General features: G+C 54.3%; 1 protein-coding gene across 4 annotated transcripts in view; it reads left to right on the plus strand.

Moving 5' to 3' along the window:
• The window catches only part of Htt (huntingtin), a 126,513-nt gene that overhangs the window by 103,627 nt on the left and 4,717 nt on the right, over positions 1–18,169 (plus strand). For all 4 annotated transcript variants that reach the window (XM_021260365.2, XM_004847368.4, XM_021260368.2 and 1 more), the window contains 14 exons: positions 191–404; positions 759–904; positions 2,037–2,214; positions 3,167–3,262; positions 5,498–5,685; positions 7,361–7,487; positions 8,826–8,926; positions 10,105–10,259; positions 10,598–10,737; positions 11,731–11,813; positions 12,725–12,855; positions 13,178–13,307; positions 14,819–14,974; positions 16,946–17,136. In XM_021260365.2, coding sequence (XP_021116024.2) covers positions 191–404; positions 759–904; positions 2,037–2,214; positions 3,167–3,262; positions 5,498–5,685; positions 7,361–7,487; positions 8,826–8,926; positions 10,105–10,259; positions 10,598–10,737; positions 11,731–11,813; positions 12,725–12,855; positions 13,178–13,307; positions 14,819–14,974; positions 16,946–17,136 — 2,036 coding nt within the window. The remainder of the gene's footprint in view (positions 1–190; positions 405–758; positions 905–2,036; positions 2,215–3,166; positions 3,263–5,497; positions 5,686–7,360; positions 7,488–8,825; positions 8,927–10,104; positions 10,260–10,597; positions 10,738–11,730; positions 11,814–12,724; positions 12,856–13,177; positions 13,308–14,818; positions 14,975–16,945; positions 17,137–18,169) is intronic.

The raw sequence follows: 18,169 nt of genomic DNA on the forward strand, positions 1-18,169 counted from the left end.
CTTTGCCCCAGAGAGACCAGAAATACATTTACTGAGCAAATATTGAAGGGAATCGTTCATATAGTTAAGCTAAGGCATACGAATCATTATCTCAGAAATGCTCATGTTAACCTTGACTGTCTCTATCCTGTCTGGTTGAAAACTGTAGTTTCCGTTGTTGTTAGAATGACCTTTACTGCTCGGATTTCAGGAGTTCAACCTAAGCCTATTGGCCCCGTGCTTAAGCCTCAGCCTGAGTGAAGTTGCAGCTGGCCAGAGGAGCCCCCTTTTTGAAGCAGCCCGTGGGGTGACTCTGGACCGTGTGACCAGCATCGTTGAGCAGCTTCCTGCTGTCCATCAAGTCTTCCAGCCCTTCCTGCCCACACAGCCCACAGCCTACTGGAGCAAGTTGAATGGTCTATTTGGTAATTTAAATAAAAACTTCCTTTATTTTTAAGAAACATATCTGGGCCATCACAGTGCTTTGTACCATGCACTCAGCACTGCTGATCTCAAACATTGAAAGTGTTGATGAAGGTAACTGAGAAACAGCACTGCTGTTGGTAGCTCTAAATTTCTTGCTCTGTGCTTGCCACCTGGCCGCTCATGCACATGGTTGCGGGCCCTTCAGGAAGTCTGCTTTAGACCTCAGTCGGAGGCTGTGGCTCATGTTCCAGAGCACTGTCCGAGGTAGTCCCTTCGATGTCAGCTCAGGTTCTCACAGAATTGCTTGGCTGCTTTCCAAGGGGAAGGCTGACTATGGGGGTCTCATGTTACAGGGGATGCCACATTGTACCAGTCCCTCACCACACTGGCCCGGGCCCTGGCACAGTACCTGGTGGTGGTGTCCAAAGTGCCTGCCCATTTGCACCTTCCTCCTGAGAAGGAAAAAGACACCGTGAAGTTTGTGGCGATGACCCTGGAGGTGAGAGCAGCTCGGGAACCCACTGTTTCTGTGACTGTCCCTGAGAGCGAGCTGTTCTGTTTGAAAACCACCAGGCCTGCGCAATCTGGTTGGCTCTTCCTCCCCACCCCTCGTGACCGTGGGGCCTGCTGAAGGGTCCTGTTCCCCGGGTCACTGGGTGCCTTCAACCCTGATCCCGCCGCTCCCACAGGGATGTCAGGAGGTCCGCAAGGCAGACTCTCACACCTGCACAGTAGACCTGGTGCGGATGCTAATTTTAATCATCTGGCCGGTGTGTTGCGTTTGTTTTTTTTTTTGGTACCAGGGATCAAACTCGGGTCCTTGCACTTGCAAGGCAGGCAGTGGAGGTGTGTTGTGTTTTAAATCAGGAAACCGAGGCACTTGGTCCATGGGGGATGCGTTGCCTTTTTCTGTGCGTGCTGGAGAAAGGCCTGGCTTGGCTTTAGAGTCAGAGCTGTGCTCCCCATCCTGAGTGTGCAGCTGCCACCTCACCCTGAAGAGAAGAGGTCCCCCTGCGTCATTCCCAGGGCACTGAAGAAGTGTCTCTCTGAGTCAGGTCTGTCCTTCAGGGCTCAGCCCAATGGGGACACCTACAAAGCAAACGCAGACATGCAGCACAGAGAGACAGCTACCAGTCAAACCCTGTGCTTGTGCGTGCACTGTCATAGTTGGTTCCTAGGACAGCCCCACGGGGCAGGCTCTGTTCTCATGTCACAAAGAGGCTCAACAACTTGCCCTGGTAGGAAGTAGCCAATCCAGGGTTGATCCCATGTCCTGCTGACCCCAGACCCCACATTCCCACTCTCAGCCTGTGGTTGCAGCAGAGGCGAGCTCCAGCTACAGAAGCCCCAGAGAAGAGCCTCTGGTCAGGGACCACATGGCTTGAGAGAGGGTTCCAGAGGGGGCCGGGGTGCTGAAGGAGGAAGAGGCAGCCAGAGTGGGAGGGGTGTCACAGAGAGGGCAGTGGTGAGCAAGACTGAATGTCAGGGAGCTGGAAGGGCAAGGTCATCTGGCCCCTGGCCCCATGATCGTGACACAGTGGTTACCCCTCAGCCATGCATGGCACTGCTTCCTGGAGGCCCCCGAGACGGGAAGGACAGGCAGTGGTCTCTGACACAGTGCTTTACTCTAGGCCCTGTCATGGCATTTGATCCACGAGCAGATCCCACTGAGTCTGGACCTCCAGGCTGGGCTGGACTGCTGCTGCCTGGCCCTGCAACAGCCTGGTCTCTGGAGTGTGGTCTCCTCCGCCGAGTTTGTGACCCACGCCTGCTCCCTCATCCACTGTGTGCGATTCATCCTGGAAGCTGGTGAGTCCACATCCCTGCTCAGCACAACCAGAAATGAGCAGTGCATCTCCACACGGTGTTCATTTGGGCCCCGACACTCCAGGACTGCAGCTGGGACATGGGGTGAGGAGGTGGATGGGAGGTGGGCCTTATCTTTAGAAGGCCCTGTCTCCACCTCCGGAATCTTGGCATCTGCGCTAGAATTTAACTCGAATTTTTCTAATCATTTTGTCTAGGCTTTGGAGTTCCAGCTTTCTAAAAACTCTAAGTTATATATTTCTTTGATCTCTGGTCCTAGTTGACTGTTTCATGTTTTCAGTCTTAAATGATTGTAAGATTACATTCAAAAGATGGCTTGTCTTCTGTTAGAGTGGAAATGCTGTTTCTATACTGCATTGTAATACTAATACATTAAAATTAAAGTGACTCATTCTTTTCAAGCAACAATGCCATGTCCTCAGGGAGGGTCATTAGCCAGAATGCTTAAAAAATTGGACACTATAGTTGACATGTTAGAGGGTGTTTTGAAGTTTTGTATTTTCAAATTAGACAGAGTGGTGTTTTAATGTTTCATTGTTTAAATTGTTTTCATGTGTGCATTCGTAGTCAACTTGAAAATGAAGGTCCAGGGATTAATTTTTAACAGCCAGGCTTCTTTGGGTTTACAGTGGTGCTTTTAGCAGGGTTGAATCATGAACTGTCTGATAAAAACCTTGAAGGTGGAAGTGGCGGACAGGAGACGTGGAAGCCCAAACATAGCAGCGCAAATCTTGCGCATTCATGATTGACCACGAGGTGGGTGCCCGTGTCTGGTCTTGTTGGCCATTTTCTGCTTGACTGTGTAGAAGGCAGTCTGGACCTCATGACATAGCTGTCCCTGTGCAGCTTCACGAGGCCACACAGACATACAGATGAGAGTAGAGAGGGACAGCAGGTATGTTTGGAGGTTCTCATCTGCTCTTCTGTCTTCCAGTTGCAGTGCAGCCTGGAGACCAGCTTCTCAGTCCAGAAAGTCGGACGCGCACCCTAAGGGCCGTCCAAGAGGAGGAAGTAAATGTAGACACACAGAGTAAGTTTCAGGACCCATTTTTCTTACCTGCCTTTTTGGACTTGAAATTAATTCACAAAGGAGACTTATAAAGTGCAAAATGAGGACTCCGGAAACTGGCGTACTTTGGCTGCCTCTGTTGCTCATCCTTGAATTGAAGGGGTGACACCTTGTTCCTCTGCTTCAACCTGGGCCCTGCTCTCTGGCTGTCCATGCCTCCCACCCAGCTGGACTATCGTGTCCCCAGTGCCCTCCCTCATCCTCGCCCTCCTCTACCCTCTGGAAAGCATCCCTTCCTTAACACTTTCCACGCCAACTGCATTGACTCCGAGCTCCTTGAAGGCAGGGAATGTGCTTTGCTTTTCTGCATTTCCAGAATTAAAACTTGGCCTATTGCAAATGATCAGCAAATGGCAAATGTTTGCTGAGTGAATGATTAAGTAGAAATACTAAAGAAGTTAGTGAAAGTACCCATGTGCTATGCCATAACCTGAATGTCTATTCAGCCATCTCTTGTGGTAGATTTTTAAAAGAAAATTCTTGTTCTTTGTACCAAAAAAAGTTGAAATCACCATCATTTAAGCCTGATCCACACTCAGCCCATCAGTAGCTTTTCGTGTGTTTCCTTCCTGACCTAGGGTGGCTGTTTCGCTGTCCCAGTGGCAGCGAGGCTGCTTGGGAGGAAACATTTTGGGAAGTGACTCCTCGTCCTCCCGGCCTGTGGCCCCTGGGGCCTTTCATCTCTGTTAGCTGAGGGGCTACAGCTTGGCCCTGCAGAGGGGAAGTGTGCCTGCCTGTCTTCTGGACCACTCTTCCTGGAGTGCCAGGGTCGGCTCCGTGCTGCGTGACCTCCAGAGCACCTTTGTGCAGAAATACCTGTCTCGGGCAGCATCTCACTGTCTTCTGTCTTGGGCACAGTATCTTTTCTTCCGGTCCCAGTTCAAGGTTTTGAGGTGTATAATGGCCCAAAAGCAGTGCCAGCTCAGCACACCAAGCCCTTCTCTGGATTTTTATCGGGAGCTCTTCAGTCCCTGCAGCCCATGGATAGTGATTTTGTGATTTCTGTTGACACTTTAGGAGCAGGAAAACATTCACCTCCCAGGCTGGCTGTTTTCTAGCAGAGCAGCAGTTCAGGTTATTTATGTTGTGCTTGTGCGGTGAAATAAAAAGGAGCTAAGGACAGGCAGCCAGCCCGTGAAGCACCTGAACATACCTGGAGTGCACGCTGGCCTGGAGTGAGTGCTTGGGAGGTAGCTCCCCACTTTCATTTGCCATGGATTCCCTGCTCAGCTGTAGCTGGATGTTTCAGAGGCCTGAGGTGGAACAGCGGGCCCAGTGGCGGAGTGTATGAGTTCTGGTTAATATAATTGTGCCCATTCTCCATGAACTCTTTCTGCTGGTTTATTTAATCCTGGCCAGAGGAAGAAATTCAGTTTTTTATCACTTCTGTACATTAATACTTCATAAAGATTGTCCAGTAAATAGTAATTCCAGCCTTGTTTTTTGAGTTGGTTCAACTCCAATAAGATTTTTTTTTGGCGGGGGGGTACTGGGGTTCAAATTCAGGACCTTGCGCTTCTAAGGCAGGCGGCGGAACCACTGAGCTAAATTCCCCAGCCCAAGAATTATTTTTCTAAACTAGAAAGTTGCCTAAATCTTGTGCCCAAAGTTAGTATCCATCTAATAAGTGTTTATCAACTCAAGAAATAGTTTTTAGTTCCACACTGTATATAAGACTCAGAGTGAATGTGAGCAGTCCCTCCCCTGCAAACTTGCCAGGTGAGCATGGTGGTTCTTAACCAGGGTCCAAAATTGCCCTCACCCCTGTGCTTTGGGGGTTCAGCCTGTGGAGCACCCTGGATTTAGGGAGATGGTAAACCAGGGGTTACAGCATGGTTCTCTGCACTCTGGCTTAGGGACAGATAAGGATCCTGGGAGAGCCAGAGAAAGCCAAGGGCAGGGAGACGTCCTGAAGGACATGTGAATCTGCCGGGCAGCATGCTGGCGACTAGATGTTGCCGAGCACGTGCCTACTGAGGGAGGCGAGAAGCCTGGGGACAGAGGCCAGAGCTCAGGCTTGAGACTGTTGCCACTGTCCCGGCAGAAATGGGGAGGATGGCAAGGGAGGTGAAGCACAGAGCCTCTGTTGTGGCCTGAGCAGCTGTAGGCCCGTGTCTCCTCCACGGGGCGTGCGGGGCAGGGCTGGGCTGGGCTGTGTTTTGACAGAGCCCTCTCCTGACACACTTGCTGGTGTAGATCCCAAATTCATCACCACGGCCTGTGAGATGATGGCAGAGATGGTGGAATCCCTGCAGTCGGTGCTGGCCTTGGGCCACAAGAGGAACAGCAGTGTGCCTACATTTCTCACAGCGGTGCTCAAGAACATTGTGGTCAGCCTGGCCCGCCTCCCCCTCGTCAACAGCTACACTCGAGTGCCGCCCTTGGTGAGTCTGCTTGCTTGGTTGTGCTGGGCCGGAGCAACCCAAGGCTGATGCAGAATCCACAGCTCCAGTGCCCCCTGCAGTAGCTAGAGCATCTCATCACGTGTGGGATGACAGCTGTCTGGTCCCCAGGTGTACTGTGCAGCATTGTTAGAAATAATTGAGTTTTCTAAAATGAGCTGAGGCATTACAACATCAAACAAGATTTCCTCTCCTGATGAAATGATGCATGAATGTTGGGTGTGATTCTAAAGTAATTAGACTACTTTGTGATAGGCCAGAAACTATAGCCTCACATATTTTCTTTCAAAAGTGGTTACCTTTGGGGCCAGGGATTTAGCTCAATGGTTTTGCCGTCTGCTTCGCAGGCGCAAGGACCCGAGTTCGATCCCTGGTACCAAAAAACCAAGCAACAACAAAAAGTAGTTACCTTTGAAGATACTCATGCATTTCACCACAACCCTTTGGCAGTCCCTCCCTTGAAATTGTCTTCAGGACAGTTAGAAAGAGACACCATCACTCAGGACTCTTGTTTCAGATAACAGTAGGAACTTAGCCCACGGGAGGGTCGGTGGCGGCTGGTTGACCCCTCCCCAGTGAAACTGCATCAGCCCCCTGGCCTGCTCTGGTGACAGTGGGTTGCATTCTCAGGCAGGTCAGAAAGGGCGGCTTCACAGGCCTGGGGATGGGCACTGTTCCCAGCCGGCAAAGCCCAACGCCTGCCGCTGGGACACAGCCTCTGGTGTGTGTACATGTGGTCATGGGGGGATGTGCACACTAAGGAAGGCACACTCTTTGGACCTGGAGGGGGCGAGGGTCTTGCTGTGGAGGATGAAGGTGTAAAGGCCCATTCTGAGGGGGAGCAGCAACCCCGCAAAGCTAGCAGTGCCTGTAGAAGAGAGGAGTGCAGGGTCTGCATGTGGGCAGTCCTTCAGGTCCTGGGAAGGGGTATGGGAGAGGGCACAGGGAGGCCCAGCCTAGAGGTTGCATTGTCCAGTGGGCCTACGCTGTCCCCGCATGGGCTGTGGGCTGCAGGTGGCCTCTGCAGTATCTTGGCCAGAGAGGTGGCTGTGGTGGCACCATGGCGTGCCCTCGGCATGGAGGGTGGCTCTCCCGTGGTGAGGCCGAGCCCCTCTGCCCTGGCACCAGTGGGATGTGGGGATCCCGAGTGGGCTTGGCCTGGCCTCCCTTGGAGCCCTGTGGCTTTACTCAGGGATATGGCCGAGCTGGCTGGGCACTTACTGTCCTGCTTCTGGTACAGCAGTGGGTCAGCCTCAGGCTCCTTCTGTACGCCATACCACCTGAGCACCGAGGACAGAAAGCTCACCGATGTGGTTTTGTTTCATGCCTGCCTGTGGTCTGATACATGTCTCCGGGCATGGGATGCTGCCTGATGCTTGCCCCCAGCTTAGTATCTCCCACGAGGAACCTGGTAGTGCAGCTGGCCTGGTGGGGGCCAGGGCAGCACCACAGTAAGGCAATGGGCCTGGTCTGGATAGCAGGTCGGGAGGTCTAGAAGGTCCTGGGAAGGGCTTGGAGCCCTCCCGGAAGTGGAATCCAGGCAGCGGCAAGGGCGGCTGGCTCAGCAGGGTCTTGGATGGAGAAGTGGCCTTTCTTGATTTTCTCACGGAGCACTGTCCTGACCCCATGCAGGTGACGGGCTTTCCTTTCTTCTCAGGTGTGGAGACTCGGGTGGTCCCCCAAGCCAGGAGGGGACTTTGGCACTGTGTTCCCCGAGATTCCCGTGGAGTTCCTGCAGGAGAAGGAAGTCTTCAAGGAGTTCATCTACCGCATCAACACTCTAGGTACTGGGGAGCTCCCTCAGGTCCCAGACTGCTGTGCAGGGCCGCAGCCAGAGCTCAATGCCAGTCCAGATGCAGGTCACTGTAGAGACCTGCCTGGGTGCATCTTGCAGTGCATGCCAAGCTCCTTGTCCCTGAGAAATCCCCAACTATGTGCGCACATGTGAGTTAGTACCAGGCTTGTCTGAAGTCAGGGCAGGTGTGCGTGTAATTGATATTGTGAAGCTAGATTCTGTCTTTATCATCCATGCAGGCTGAATAGTGGCAGGGATTTCCTTAGAATGTTCTCTTCTGTCCCCCTGTTTGATGTTCTCACTGCTCTCCTTTCACTTGTGTGGAACAAGCAGATTGTCCTAGACACCCTGACTCCACCTGCAGGCTTCCGCAGGCTTGGGGTCTGTTCTGACCTAGGAGGTTCCAGCAACAGACACCTTGCCTCAGCTTCCTCCTCACGCAGCTAGATGGTCCATCTCCCTTCCTGGGCAGCCAGCTCCCTCGCGGGGCTTCCTTCTTCCTGCCCTGCCCATGGCCTGGTGCAGCTCTGTCCTCCTGAGTCATCCTCTGGCCTGCCTGGCGCAGGCTGCTGCTTATGCTTCCCCGGAGCCTGCCTCTCGTGCTTGAGAGTTTGGCTTCCATCCTTCTGTGAATTGTCAGTGTCTCTACAGTGTCTGCATTGGCCTCTCCATGCCTATGCTAACAGGGAGGGCCTGGAGTTTGACACTCTGGTTTGCCTCCTCTTCCCTCTTTCCTGGCACTTGTGGCTTGCGGATGAGTGCCCTGACTGTCCTCGGGTCACGATGGGACACTCAGTACAATCCCTGGAAACAGCTGTGTGCCAGACTCCCCTCTGAGGGTGTCTCCTCGGGGAGACCAGAGGACGCTTCTCAAGTGGGCTGCACTGAGTGCTGGCCTTGCTGGCTGGGATCCCACGCTGCCACCCATCCTAAGATGTGGTGAAAGAGTTGGCAGCATGAGCTTCTGATCTTAGCAGTGTCCCTGAGAAACAGTTCTGTCCTTTCCGTGAGCCCTGTGACATCAGCAGTCTCTGGTCAGAGTTGGGGATGACTCTGACCACTCAGCATGCTCGTCCTTCTACCGCCACATGGCAGGAGGTGGAGAGGGTGCCTGGGCTGAGGGCACCGAACTTCTGTGTGCCCCGGTGTCCTCGTTGATAAGATGGAGGGAATCCCTTCCCTCCCTCGCAGAACTGTCCTGAGGGTTGAAAAGGAGTTAGCTGTGGGTGACGCCCTTGGTACAGTGCCTGTCAGTGCCGTGTGGCTGTGACCACCCACAAGTTGGAGAAGTGGGTGGAACTGACTAACAGGAGCCTTGCATTCCCAGGGTGGACCAGTCGTACCCAGTTTGAGGAAACTTGGGCCACCCTACTCGGTGTCCTGGTGACCCAGCCTCTTGTGATGGAGCAGGAGGAGAGCCCGCCTGAGGTAAGGTGGCGGTGATGCAGATGTGCTGATGACAAGCTTGCTCCTGGGAGCTTGTCACTCCCTGGCAGTTGACAGAAAGAAGGCGGCAACCATTCTTCACAAAGGAGCCTCACCAGATGTGCTGCTCTACACCTGTGATCCTAGCCACTTGAGGCTGAGGCAGGAGGATGGCAAGCTCACGGCCAGATAGGGTCTTATGAAGACCTCGTCTCAAAATAGAATTTGTAGAAGGCTGGGAATGAACCTTAACACTCTCAGGGTTTAATCCTCAGTGCCACCAAAAAAAAAAAAAAAACCCTAAAAGATTGTGTCTTGCCTGATGTCTGCAGCAGGCCTGATCTCCCTAAGGTCTAGTATCTGAGGTTGGCCGTGGCTGGGTATTTGATTACGGTACATTCCATCTTAAGGATCAATAAGGTTGGGCTGGGGATTTAGCTCAGTGGTTTTGCCGCCTGCTGCGCAAGCGCAAGGACCCAAGTTCGATCCCCTGTTCCAAAAAAAAAAAAGAATCAATAAGGTTGTGATCCCTCTTGAAAATATCTTGTTCTGTTTATTTTTCAGTATCCAGAAGAGTGTAGGTTGAATTAAAGTGAAAAAAGGCAGTTAATCCAGGCCATACACATGGATGCGCTTTCCTCTTGGAATTGCTTTGCAGAGGCTTATTGTGGAAGTGTTCATGTGCATTGAGTTCATATGGCTTAGACGTGTTCCTGTAAGCAGAGCCTGGGGTGTAAGAAGTGTAGGGCGAGAGGGAAGTGCAGGTGGCGTAATGGGGATGTCTGCACACGACAGTTCAGAGGGCGGGCATATGTCACACATCATCAAGATGTCTTTAAATCCGCCTCAGATGCGATGGGCCATCATGTGCGGCACCCTTTAACATGAGGCACTTTAAAGACAGTCCTTACCAAGTAATCCCTACTTGGAGTCTCGCGCCCTTGGGAGACCTTGCTTTGCCTGTCAAATTCATTGTAGGCACAGATGTGTGGAGAGGCCACTTGTGCTGGGGGACCTTGGCCAGGTAGTTGACCCTGGCGGGGGATGCTATGTCCCTCTGTGGCACTTTGGGCTCTCAGCTTCCTCCCTCTGGGGCCCTGGGGCCTGCAGCCTATTTGTGAGGTGGCAGATCTGGCTGTGGCTGTCTCCTCGTGTCATCCGTGTGTTGCCTGTCCTTCCAGGAAGACACAGAGAGGACCCAGATCCATGTGCTAGCTGTGCAGGCCATCACCTCCCTGGTGCTCAGTGCCATGACCGTGCCTGTTGCTGGCAACCCAGCAGTGAGCTGTCTGGAGCAGCAGCCCCGGAACAAGCCCCTCAAAGCTCTTGATACCAGGTTGGCCTGAGTGCATGTGTGTGCCGTGTCCCACTGTTGGGACAGCCAGGTGCCCTTCCCTGCCCGGGACCCAGCAGCTTCCCCCAGCCACAGAGGTGCAGAGCCAAAAGTGATTCCATGCCAGTGAGAAGTTGAAACTTTTGGCCTGAAATTGCATGGGGGTCACTGGGTGTCTGGGGACTGTGGTGGGCAGGAGAGACTGACAGGAGTCACTTACAGAGTGAGTCCTCTGCCGTTATACAGGTCGGTTCCTGTAGGCTCAGCAGAGAGCAAGCTGGTGGTTTCTGCTGTAAGATTTTGAAGGAAACAAAATGCTCTTTTTTTGTTCTGCACTTCAGGTTTGGGAGGAAATTGAGCATGATCAGAGGGATTGTAGAGCAGGAGATTCAAGCGATGGTTTCCAAGAGGGAGAATATTGCCACCCATCACGCATACCAGGCATGGGATCCTGTTCCCTCTCTGTCACCCGCCACTACAGGTATGGAGGAGGGGCTGCAGTGAGTGTATGCGGTGCTGTGTGCTCAAGGAGTGCCAGCATGCCCAGGACGGTCTAGTGCTTTGTTGTTGTTTATTTTATTTTATTTTTATTTTATTTTTTTCTGGTACTGGGGATCAAACTCAGGATCTTTCACTTGGAGGCAGGTGTGGTGCCACTGAGCTAAATCCCCAGCCCTGCTCTAGTGTTGAGGAAGTGAAATCTGCGAATGAGCGTGAAGCCTCCTGTCTCGGGAGTCACGCTGTGGAAGCCAATCCGACGATTTCTCAAGGCAGCCATGGGGATGTAGTCTGGCTGGTTGCTCACATTAACACATGAGGTTTGTCCAGCTGATCAGGGGCTCTGGTTCTCCTGAGAAACCCACCTGCGGGAGCTTGCGTTCCTGGGTGGCCCCACACTGGCTGCCGGCCTCCCCTGCCCTCCTCCACGGGCCTGGCCCACAACAGGCTCTGGAGCCCGTTGCTCTGGCTCTGAAAAAGGGAATGCTGTCGGTCATTCCTTCACAATGCACGTTGTAGGTCGGCGATCCCTGAATATTTAAAAACTTAGTGGTGCCACGGTTAAGCATCTCAAAGGCTTTATTTGAAAAAGGTTCTACATGGGAGTGCGGTGTGTTGCATGCCCAGAAGTTTCCTGGGACATTGACCTGAACGGTGCTGTGAACGTGGGTGCCCGTGGATATGGCCTTTGAGGAGCCTGTGGTGTAGCTGTCACAGAGGCAGAGCAGGTCTGAGAGGGGCACAGGAGATGACCCGGGAGTGCTCCCGGGGGTGTGGTGACAGGCCCTCTGGCACAGGGTCATCAGCGAGGGCAGATCCTGTTTGTGTGGGGAAAAGTGATGGTGCTGTTTGGCCACCAGCCCTGCCCACATCACAGAACCTGAGGCCTGCAGGCTCTGGCCAGTGGGCAACCAGCCCAGCGGGAGTGGGCACTGCAGGTGTGTGCAGAGGGTGCTCACAGTGCCTGGCTTCACAGGTGCGCTCATCAGTCATGACAGGCTGCTGCTGCAGATCAACCCTGAGCGGGAGCTGGGCAACATGAGCTACAAGCTGGGCCAGGTGAGTCATGTGCTCCCTTCGGACCTGGGCCTGCACTCCTCTAGGAGAGAGGACAAATGCCTCCCTCCTCCTGCCCATTCTTCCCTCCCTTCTGTCTTTCTCCTTTACTTCTGGTTCTGGGGATCGAACTCAGGGCATCGAACTCAGGGCATCATGCATGCTAAGCAAGCACTTTACCAGTGAGCTACATCCACCCCTTTTTATTTTTTACATAGAGACAGGGTCTCACTAGGTTCCCAGGCTGCCCTCAAACTGATGATCTTCCTGCCTCAGTCTCCTGAGTAGATGGACTATAGATGTATCGTTATTGCCCAGCCTAAATGGACTTCTAAAAGGAACTTTTTTTTTTCTAAAAGGAACATTTACTTTTGTTTCTATTTACAGTCTTTATCCCAAAAAGATTTTAAGAGTTTGTACATGTAGTTATATAGATGTGTATAAGTCCTAGCGGGTGGCATGTTCGAGACAGGTGAGACCCTCTGCCAGCTGCTGTCTCCTCCCACCTCGCCCCTGCTGCCCCCCAGCTGCCGACTCAGGGCTTCACTAGCGTCCTCAGGGCTTCTCTGAGATGGTGGCTCAGTCAGGTACGGTCCATGGCCCAGGCCTGCACATGCAGGAAGCCAGCCTTGAAGAGAACGCGCTCATGCAGGTTCCCTGTTTGCAGTGATGGGATTCAGAGGTCACTTAGGAGCCCTGTCCTCCCTCCTCAACACTGCTCTCCTTCCACCCTTCAGCTACTATTCCAGGCCTTGGGCCTGAGGACAAAGCTGTCCAGTGGCAGTCCCACCCATCACTGCTGCTTCTGACAGCCCATGGGATGCTGTTCCCAGGCAGATGTGCTCTGTCCAGCCTAGGCCATACCTGCCCTCCAGAACCCAGATGCCAAGCTGTGTATTCTGTTTTTGTGGCAGGTGTCCATTCACTCTGTGTGGCTGGGGAACAACATCACCCCTCTGAGAGAGGAGGAGTGGGATGAGGAGGAGGAAGAGGAGGCTGATGTCCCTGCACCTGCATCCCCACCCGTGTCTCCAGTCAACTCCAGGTATGCAGTGGCCTCTTTAAGTGTTTGTTTTTTCCTCTAGTTCTAGGGGTTGAATCCAGGCCCTTCACATTGAGCTGCATCCTCAGACCTTTTTCTCTTTATTTTGAAACAGTCTCACTAAATTTCCCAGGAGAGCCTCAAACTTGGGACCCTCCTGCCTCAGCCTCCCAGAGTGCTGGGATTTCAAGCATGCACCACTCTGCTTGGCTTGGCCTCATTTTTTGAAGCAGTTTGAAATGTTCCCATTTGATTTGTTTGGATGTTTCCTGAAGTGCCCTTCTCATCTCCATGTGGAGAACGATCCATGTCTCATGCTCTGCAGGAAACACCGGGCTGGAGTCGACATCCACTCCTGTTCACAGTTTCTGCTCGAGTTGTACAGCCGGTGGATCCTGCCCTCCAGCTCGGCCAGAAGGACCCCGGTCATCCTGATCAGCGAAGTGGTTCGCTCTGTACGTGTGCCTTCCCCATTCCCCTCTCACACCCCACATGTGTGTGCCAGACACACACCGTCTCCACACCCCAACGAGCACACAGGTGCACGACATGTACTGCCACACTATCCCGCCTGCATACACCCAGACACATACTGAACAAGTGCTACTCGTGCACACCACACACACCCACACCCTCAGATCCCAGGTGGGACCCGCACAGACACCCAGAAATGGTACGGTAGCGTCTGGGGAACTGCTGAAGGAACAGAGTTCCCATTTCTGATCTGGAACAGAACAGGAGAGGTGCAGGGACATGTCAGTCACCTCATTCCCAAGGCACACCCGCCCCTGGGCTCTGTCTCCTCCGGGGCTGTGGTGGACAGTCCCGCTGAGCCCCTAGTGAGGAGCACCAGGTCATGCAGCTGCCCCAGTGGAGGGTCTGGGGCCTTCACTCTGCAGCTATTGCGGGCCCCAAGGCCTCTGCCCCTGTGCACCAGAGCTGTCAGCATTCACAGGGCTGCAAGTGAACACTGAGAAGCTTTGCAACATAAATGCTTAGTACACTTTAAAATAGTGATAGCTTTTATAAGAAATCTTTTTTTGGGGGGGGGTACCGGGCATCAAACTTGGGTCCTTGTGCTTGCGCAGCAGGCGGCGAAACCACTGAGCTAAATTCCCGGCCAAGAAGTCATTTTTTAAGATTAGAGTTTTAGGGCCGCGGGTTTTTGATCTCTGGTACCAAAAAAAAAAGATTAGAGTTTTATCTTCCATATTTGCAAACATAGAATCCAGGTGCCTGTTTTCTTAGGCGTTTGGTCTGTTAGCATCGAGTAACCTCCAGGAAATCCCTCTGTACCCTCGGGAGAGAATGAGGCAGAAAGGCCAGCGCCACATTGGTGTTGTTATGGAAGGTCCTGACCCGTGAGCCCCGGAAGGTATCTGGGTAGCTGGCATCCCGGGGACCCCTTGAGGGTGCTGGTTCAGACTCCAGCCCCACCCTGGCACCTGGACAGGCCTGGGCCCAGGCTGCCAGCTCACTCCTGTGGAGCAGGGGTTGACACTAGCCAGTGCCCATGGACAGGTATGAGGTGAAGAGCTGACCTCCAAGAAGGGGCCTGTGGAGCAAGGAAGAGATGTCTAGGCCTTGGTTTCTGAGGCAAATGACCATGTGTCTCCCTCTCCCGGGGTCTACAGGGCCCGTCCCCCGCAGTGCAGGGAGGGCCCGATCTTTGGAAGTGTAGCAGGGAGCACATCTCACTGGGCTGCCGGTGGGCAGGCATCCCCACACAGCTTGGCCCCCGTCTGCAGCATGTGCTTGTGGAGACTCACCAGACGCCAGGGGCCGTTTTCTGCCCTGTGGCTGAGGTCTCCAGGTTGGCACTGACATCTTTCCCAGGCAGCGCTCCTGTGAGTCCCCATCCTTTGTTCCCTGAGATAAATTAGAAGCAGCCTTGCCCCAGCAGGCTTAGGGCCGCATTCCTCACAGCTGGGCCCTCCTCCTCCCTGTTCCCATCTTCCGTGTGCAGCTTCTCGTCATCTCAGATTTGTTCACTGAGAGGAACCAGTTTGAGATGATGTATTCGACGTTGACGGAACTGCGGCGGGTACACCCTTCGGAAGATGAGATTCTCATCCAGTACCTAGTGCCGGCCACCTGTAAAGCGGCTGCTGTCCTCGGAATGGTAAGTGAGAGGCGGTGTGGAGCCCACCTGTGCCGGTGCCACCTGGGCCTGCTCTGCCTGGGACCTGTGTTGGCCAAATGCATCCTGAGCCGAACCCCCCCCCACACACACACACGTGAGGCGCAGCTGTGGTCAGTTGGCGAGGACCCAGCTCCTGCGGGGCCGCCCTTTAGGGTGTGTGCCGTGCTGTGGTGCAGGACCCTGGTGTGGGGCTCCTGCAGCCATTGGTTATGTCATTACAGCTGACTGTCCCCAGATGGCCCGGGGACTGCACAGATGGTGGGAACATAACTGGCCTCTCCAGTCTACCTGTAGCCTGGCAGCCCTGCTGTCCTCTCTGATGTGGTCCGGGTCTCCTGCTTCTCAGCCGGCAGTCTCCTCCAGAGACTGTTGTCACAGTAATGCTGCTTCCCCTCCTGTGGCCTGGTACTGGAGGCTGTTCTGCAGCGGGCTGCCTTAGTCTATTTATGCTGTCTCAGAAAACACCTTAGACTGGGTGACTCACGAACAACAAGTTCTCGTCTCATGTTCTGAAGCCAGGAATTCAGAGCACAGAGCCAGCTGGATCCGCACCTAGGGAGGGCTCTGTGCACTGATGGGAGAAGGGTGATCCTTTGGTCAGGTGAAGCCCCCGAGAAGTCCCCGTTACCTGCTGCTGCTTTATCAGGTCTGATCTGTCCTGGTACATGTCACCATGTGGCAGCCACTGGGTGTACCTTGGTACACGTATCTCTCACTAGAGTGGAGCTTGGGGTATTGGCGTTCCCGTCAGAGAAGAGTGATGCCAACTACTGCAACTGGTGTCCGTTTGCTCTTTGTCACACAGCGTGTCCCGTAATTGTAATGTTTCTGGCTCACGTGTCTCCTGGGATCTATTTTTGTGATAGCAATAGTAACTCACTTCCTCAGTGGACACAGGAGAGGCTGCCTGCCATATGCCGGGCATTTGGGCCACCAACAGGAGTAGCATGGAGGACCTGCCAGTGCCCCTCCATGTGCCAGTAGCAGCAGCACTGCTTTTGCATTGCCACAGTCTGTCCACCAGCCTCTGCTGAGCTGTCCCTCCTGTACCCTGTCCACCTTCGACCACAGCCTGACACAGTGACAGGACATGGCAGGCCCGGCTCTCACCCCTCCCAGCCACTCCCCGCAGAATCTGTCATCACAGAGCCCGAGCAAAGAGCAGATACTGGCCGTTGTAGGTGGCCTAAGCCTGGGCCCCGTGGGTGACTGAGCCGTCCAGAGTGCAGGAACAATGGGCTTGTTGGTCCCCTTGTGTGGAAAGTCTTCAAAGAGGTGCCCTCTGGGTGCTGCCAGGATGGTGCCAAGCAGCCCAATTTGTGGGAGGCCCTTTCTTCTCCACGGGGGGTTCAGCATCTGGCCTGCTGTGATTTTGTGCCCAGGCTCAGATCCCCCAGGCAAATGTCCATCAGATACCTTGAGTAAGGAATAATGACCTTATAAACAGGTCGTAAGGCAGGGCAAGGTGGCGGATGGGTCCCACTCCCTGGTCTGTGCCCTGGATGTTCCTGAAGACTGTGGGCTACTGTGTGGCTTCTACTCCTGCGTGGCTGCAGACAGTGTCCATGTGCCACTGTCTTTGCCCTCGGTTGCCCTTGGCAGCAGATCCTGGCATTGTACTGGCAGAAGTCGCCTGGAGGCTGGATTGGAGGGCAGCCCTCTGGAATGTGCCACACAGCCACCTGGGTGCCTGTGGGGACGGCATGTGGAGGGATGAGAAGGATGTAACTGGTGACCAGACAGTGGGATACAGGCTCCTACAGAGAGCAGGGTGGCCGCTGGCCTCTTGTTGCTTTTGTGAGACCTGAGGGGCCTGCAAACTCAGCTGTGAGAACTCTGCTACCTCCACTCCATGGAGGCGTGGGGACAGCCCCATCGGGTGCAGGGAAGTGGGCTGGCACATGAGCTAGCCATCCACCTCAGCCACCTTGCGTCTGTGCTTGTGCCCAGGACAAGGCCGTGGCAGAGCCAGTCAGCCGCCTGCTGGAGAGCACCCTCAGGAGCAGCCACCTGCCCAGCCAGATCGGAGCCCTGCATGGCATCCTGTATGTGCTGGAGTGCGACCTCCTGGATGACACCGCAAAGCAGCTCATCCCGTACATCAGCGACTACCTCCTGTCCGGGCTCAAGGGGGCAGCCCAGTGAGTGGGTTGGGTCCCGTCTGAGCGGCCGGAGTGTGCACAGCAGCTCCCTGGCCGATAGGAGGCGGGAACCCGGGTGGGCTCCCATCTCAAGCTGGCGGCTCAGGCTGAGGCCAGGGAGACACAAGGATGCAGAGGTGTGCTGAAGCTCTCCTGGATGTCTGAAGTAGGATGGGCAGTCCTGCCTCTGCATTCTTCTCCCATGCAGTTGCTTCTTTTTCTTTTTTTTTTGGTACTGGGGATCGAACTCAGGTCCTTCCACTTGCACAGCAGGCAGTGAAACCACAGAACTAAATCCCCGGCCCCATGTAGTTGCCTCTAACTCGCTCTCTGCCAGGCTCGGTCACTCGGCAGCTGCCCTGCCCCATGCCCTGTGGTCCCCCCAGAGGTCACCTATTCCTGCTCTCATCTCAGCCTCCGCTCCCCTTAAAGCAGCTTGATGCACAGCTCTGCGCAGCTTTTTTGCTAGAACCTTTTAGAAGGCAAGATGAGTTCACACAGTGTGTCTGTCTTGTGAGTGTGGGCACCCTGGCTTCACCTCCACACTCCTGCATGCAGAGGCCTGGCCAGGGTGGCAGTCACCTTGGAGTCCTGATTGCTGCACACAGAGTTGTCTTTCACACTTGCTGTCTGGAGAGAGTCATTCTGGCAGGGAGGGGGAGCCAGGTGCCCCCTCCTGACAGGAGTGCAGCTGGGGAGGGAGGGCGAAGGACAGACAGGGAGTGGAGGGCTGGAGGTGAGCCTTGGTTGCCGTGAGGGCCATGTTCCCACAGGTCAGATCTGTCAGCAGGTGTGCACTTTGGGGAGGCAGAAGTAGGGAAGCTGGCACAGGCCTGTAGGGAGGTCCTAGTGCTTTGTCCTCACGGGATGGTGACCTTCGGGTGAGCAGGACAACCACACAGCCGGACACTGTCCCCTAGTGTGTGGCCCGGAACAGTTGCATGCAGGGCTGCAGGGCACTGAGGACTGGGAGGGGCCAGAGTTGCCAGTGTCCAAGTGGATAGGGTGAGCAGAGGCGGGGCCTGGGGAGGCT

This window comes from Heterocephalus glaber, unplaced genomic scaffold, assembly GCF_053883595.1.
Source record: "Heterocephalus glaber isolate CG9 unplaced genomic scaffold, H.glaber_assembly_v1.0 deba00001509, whole genome shotgun sequence".
Taxonomy (NCBI): Eukaryota; Metazoa; Chordata; class Mammalia; order Rodentia; family Bathyergidae; genus Heterocephalus; species Heterocephalus glaber.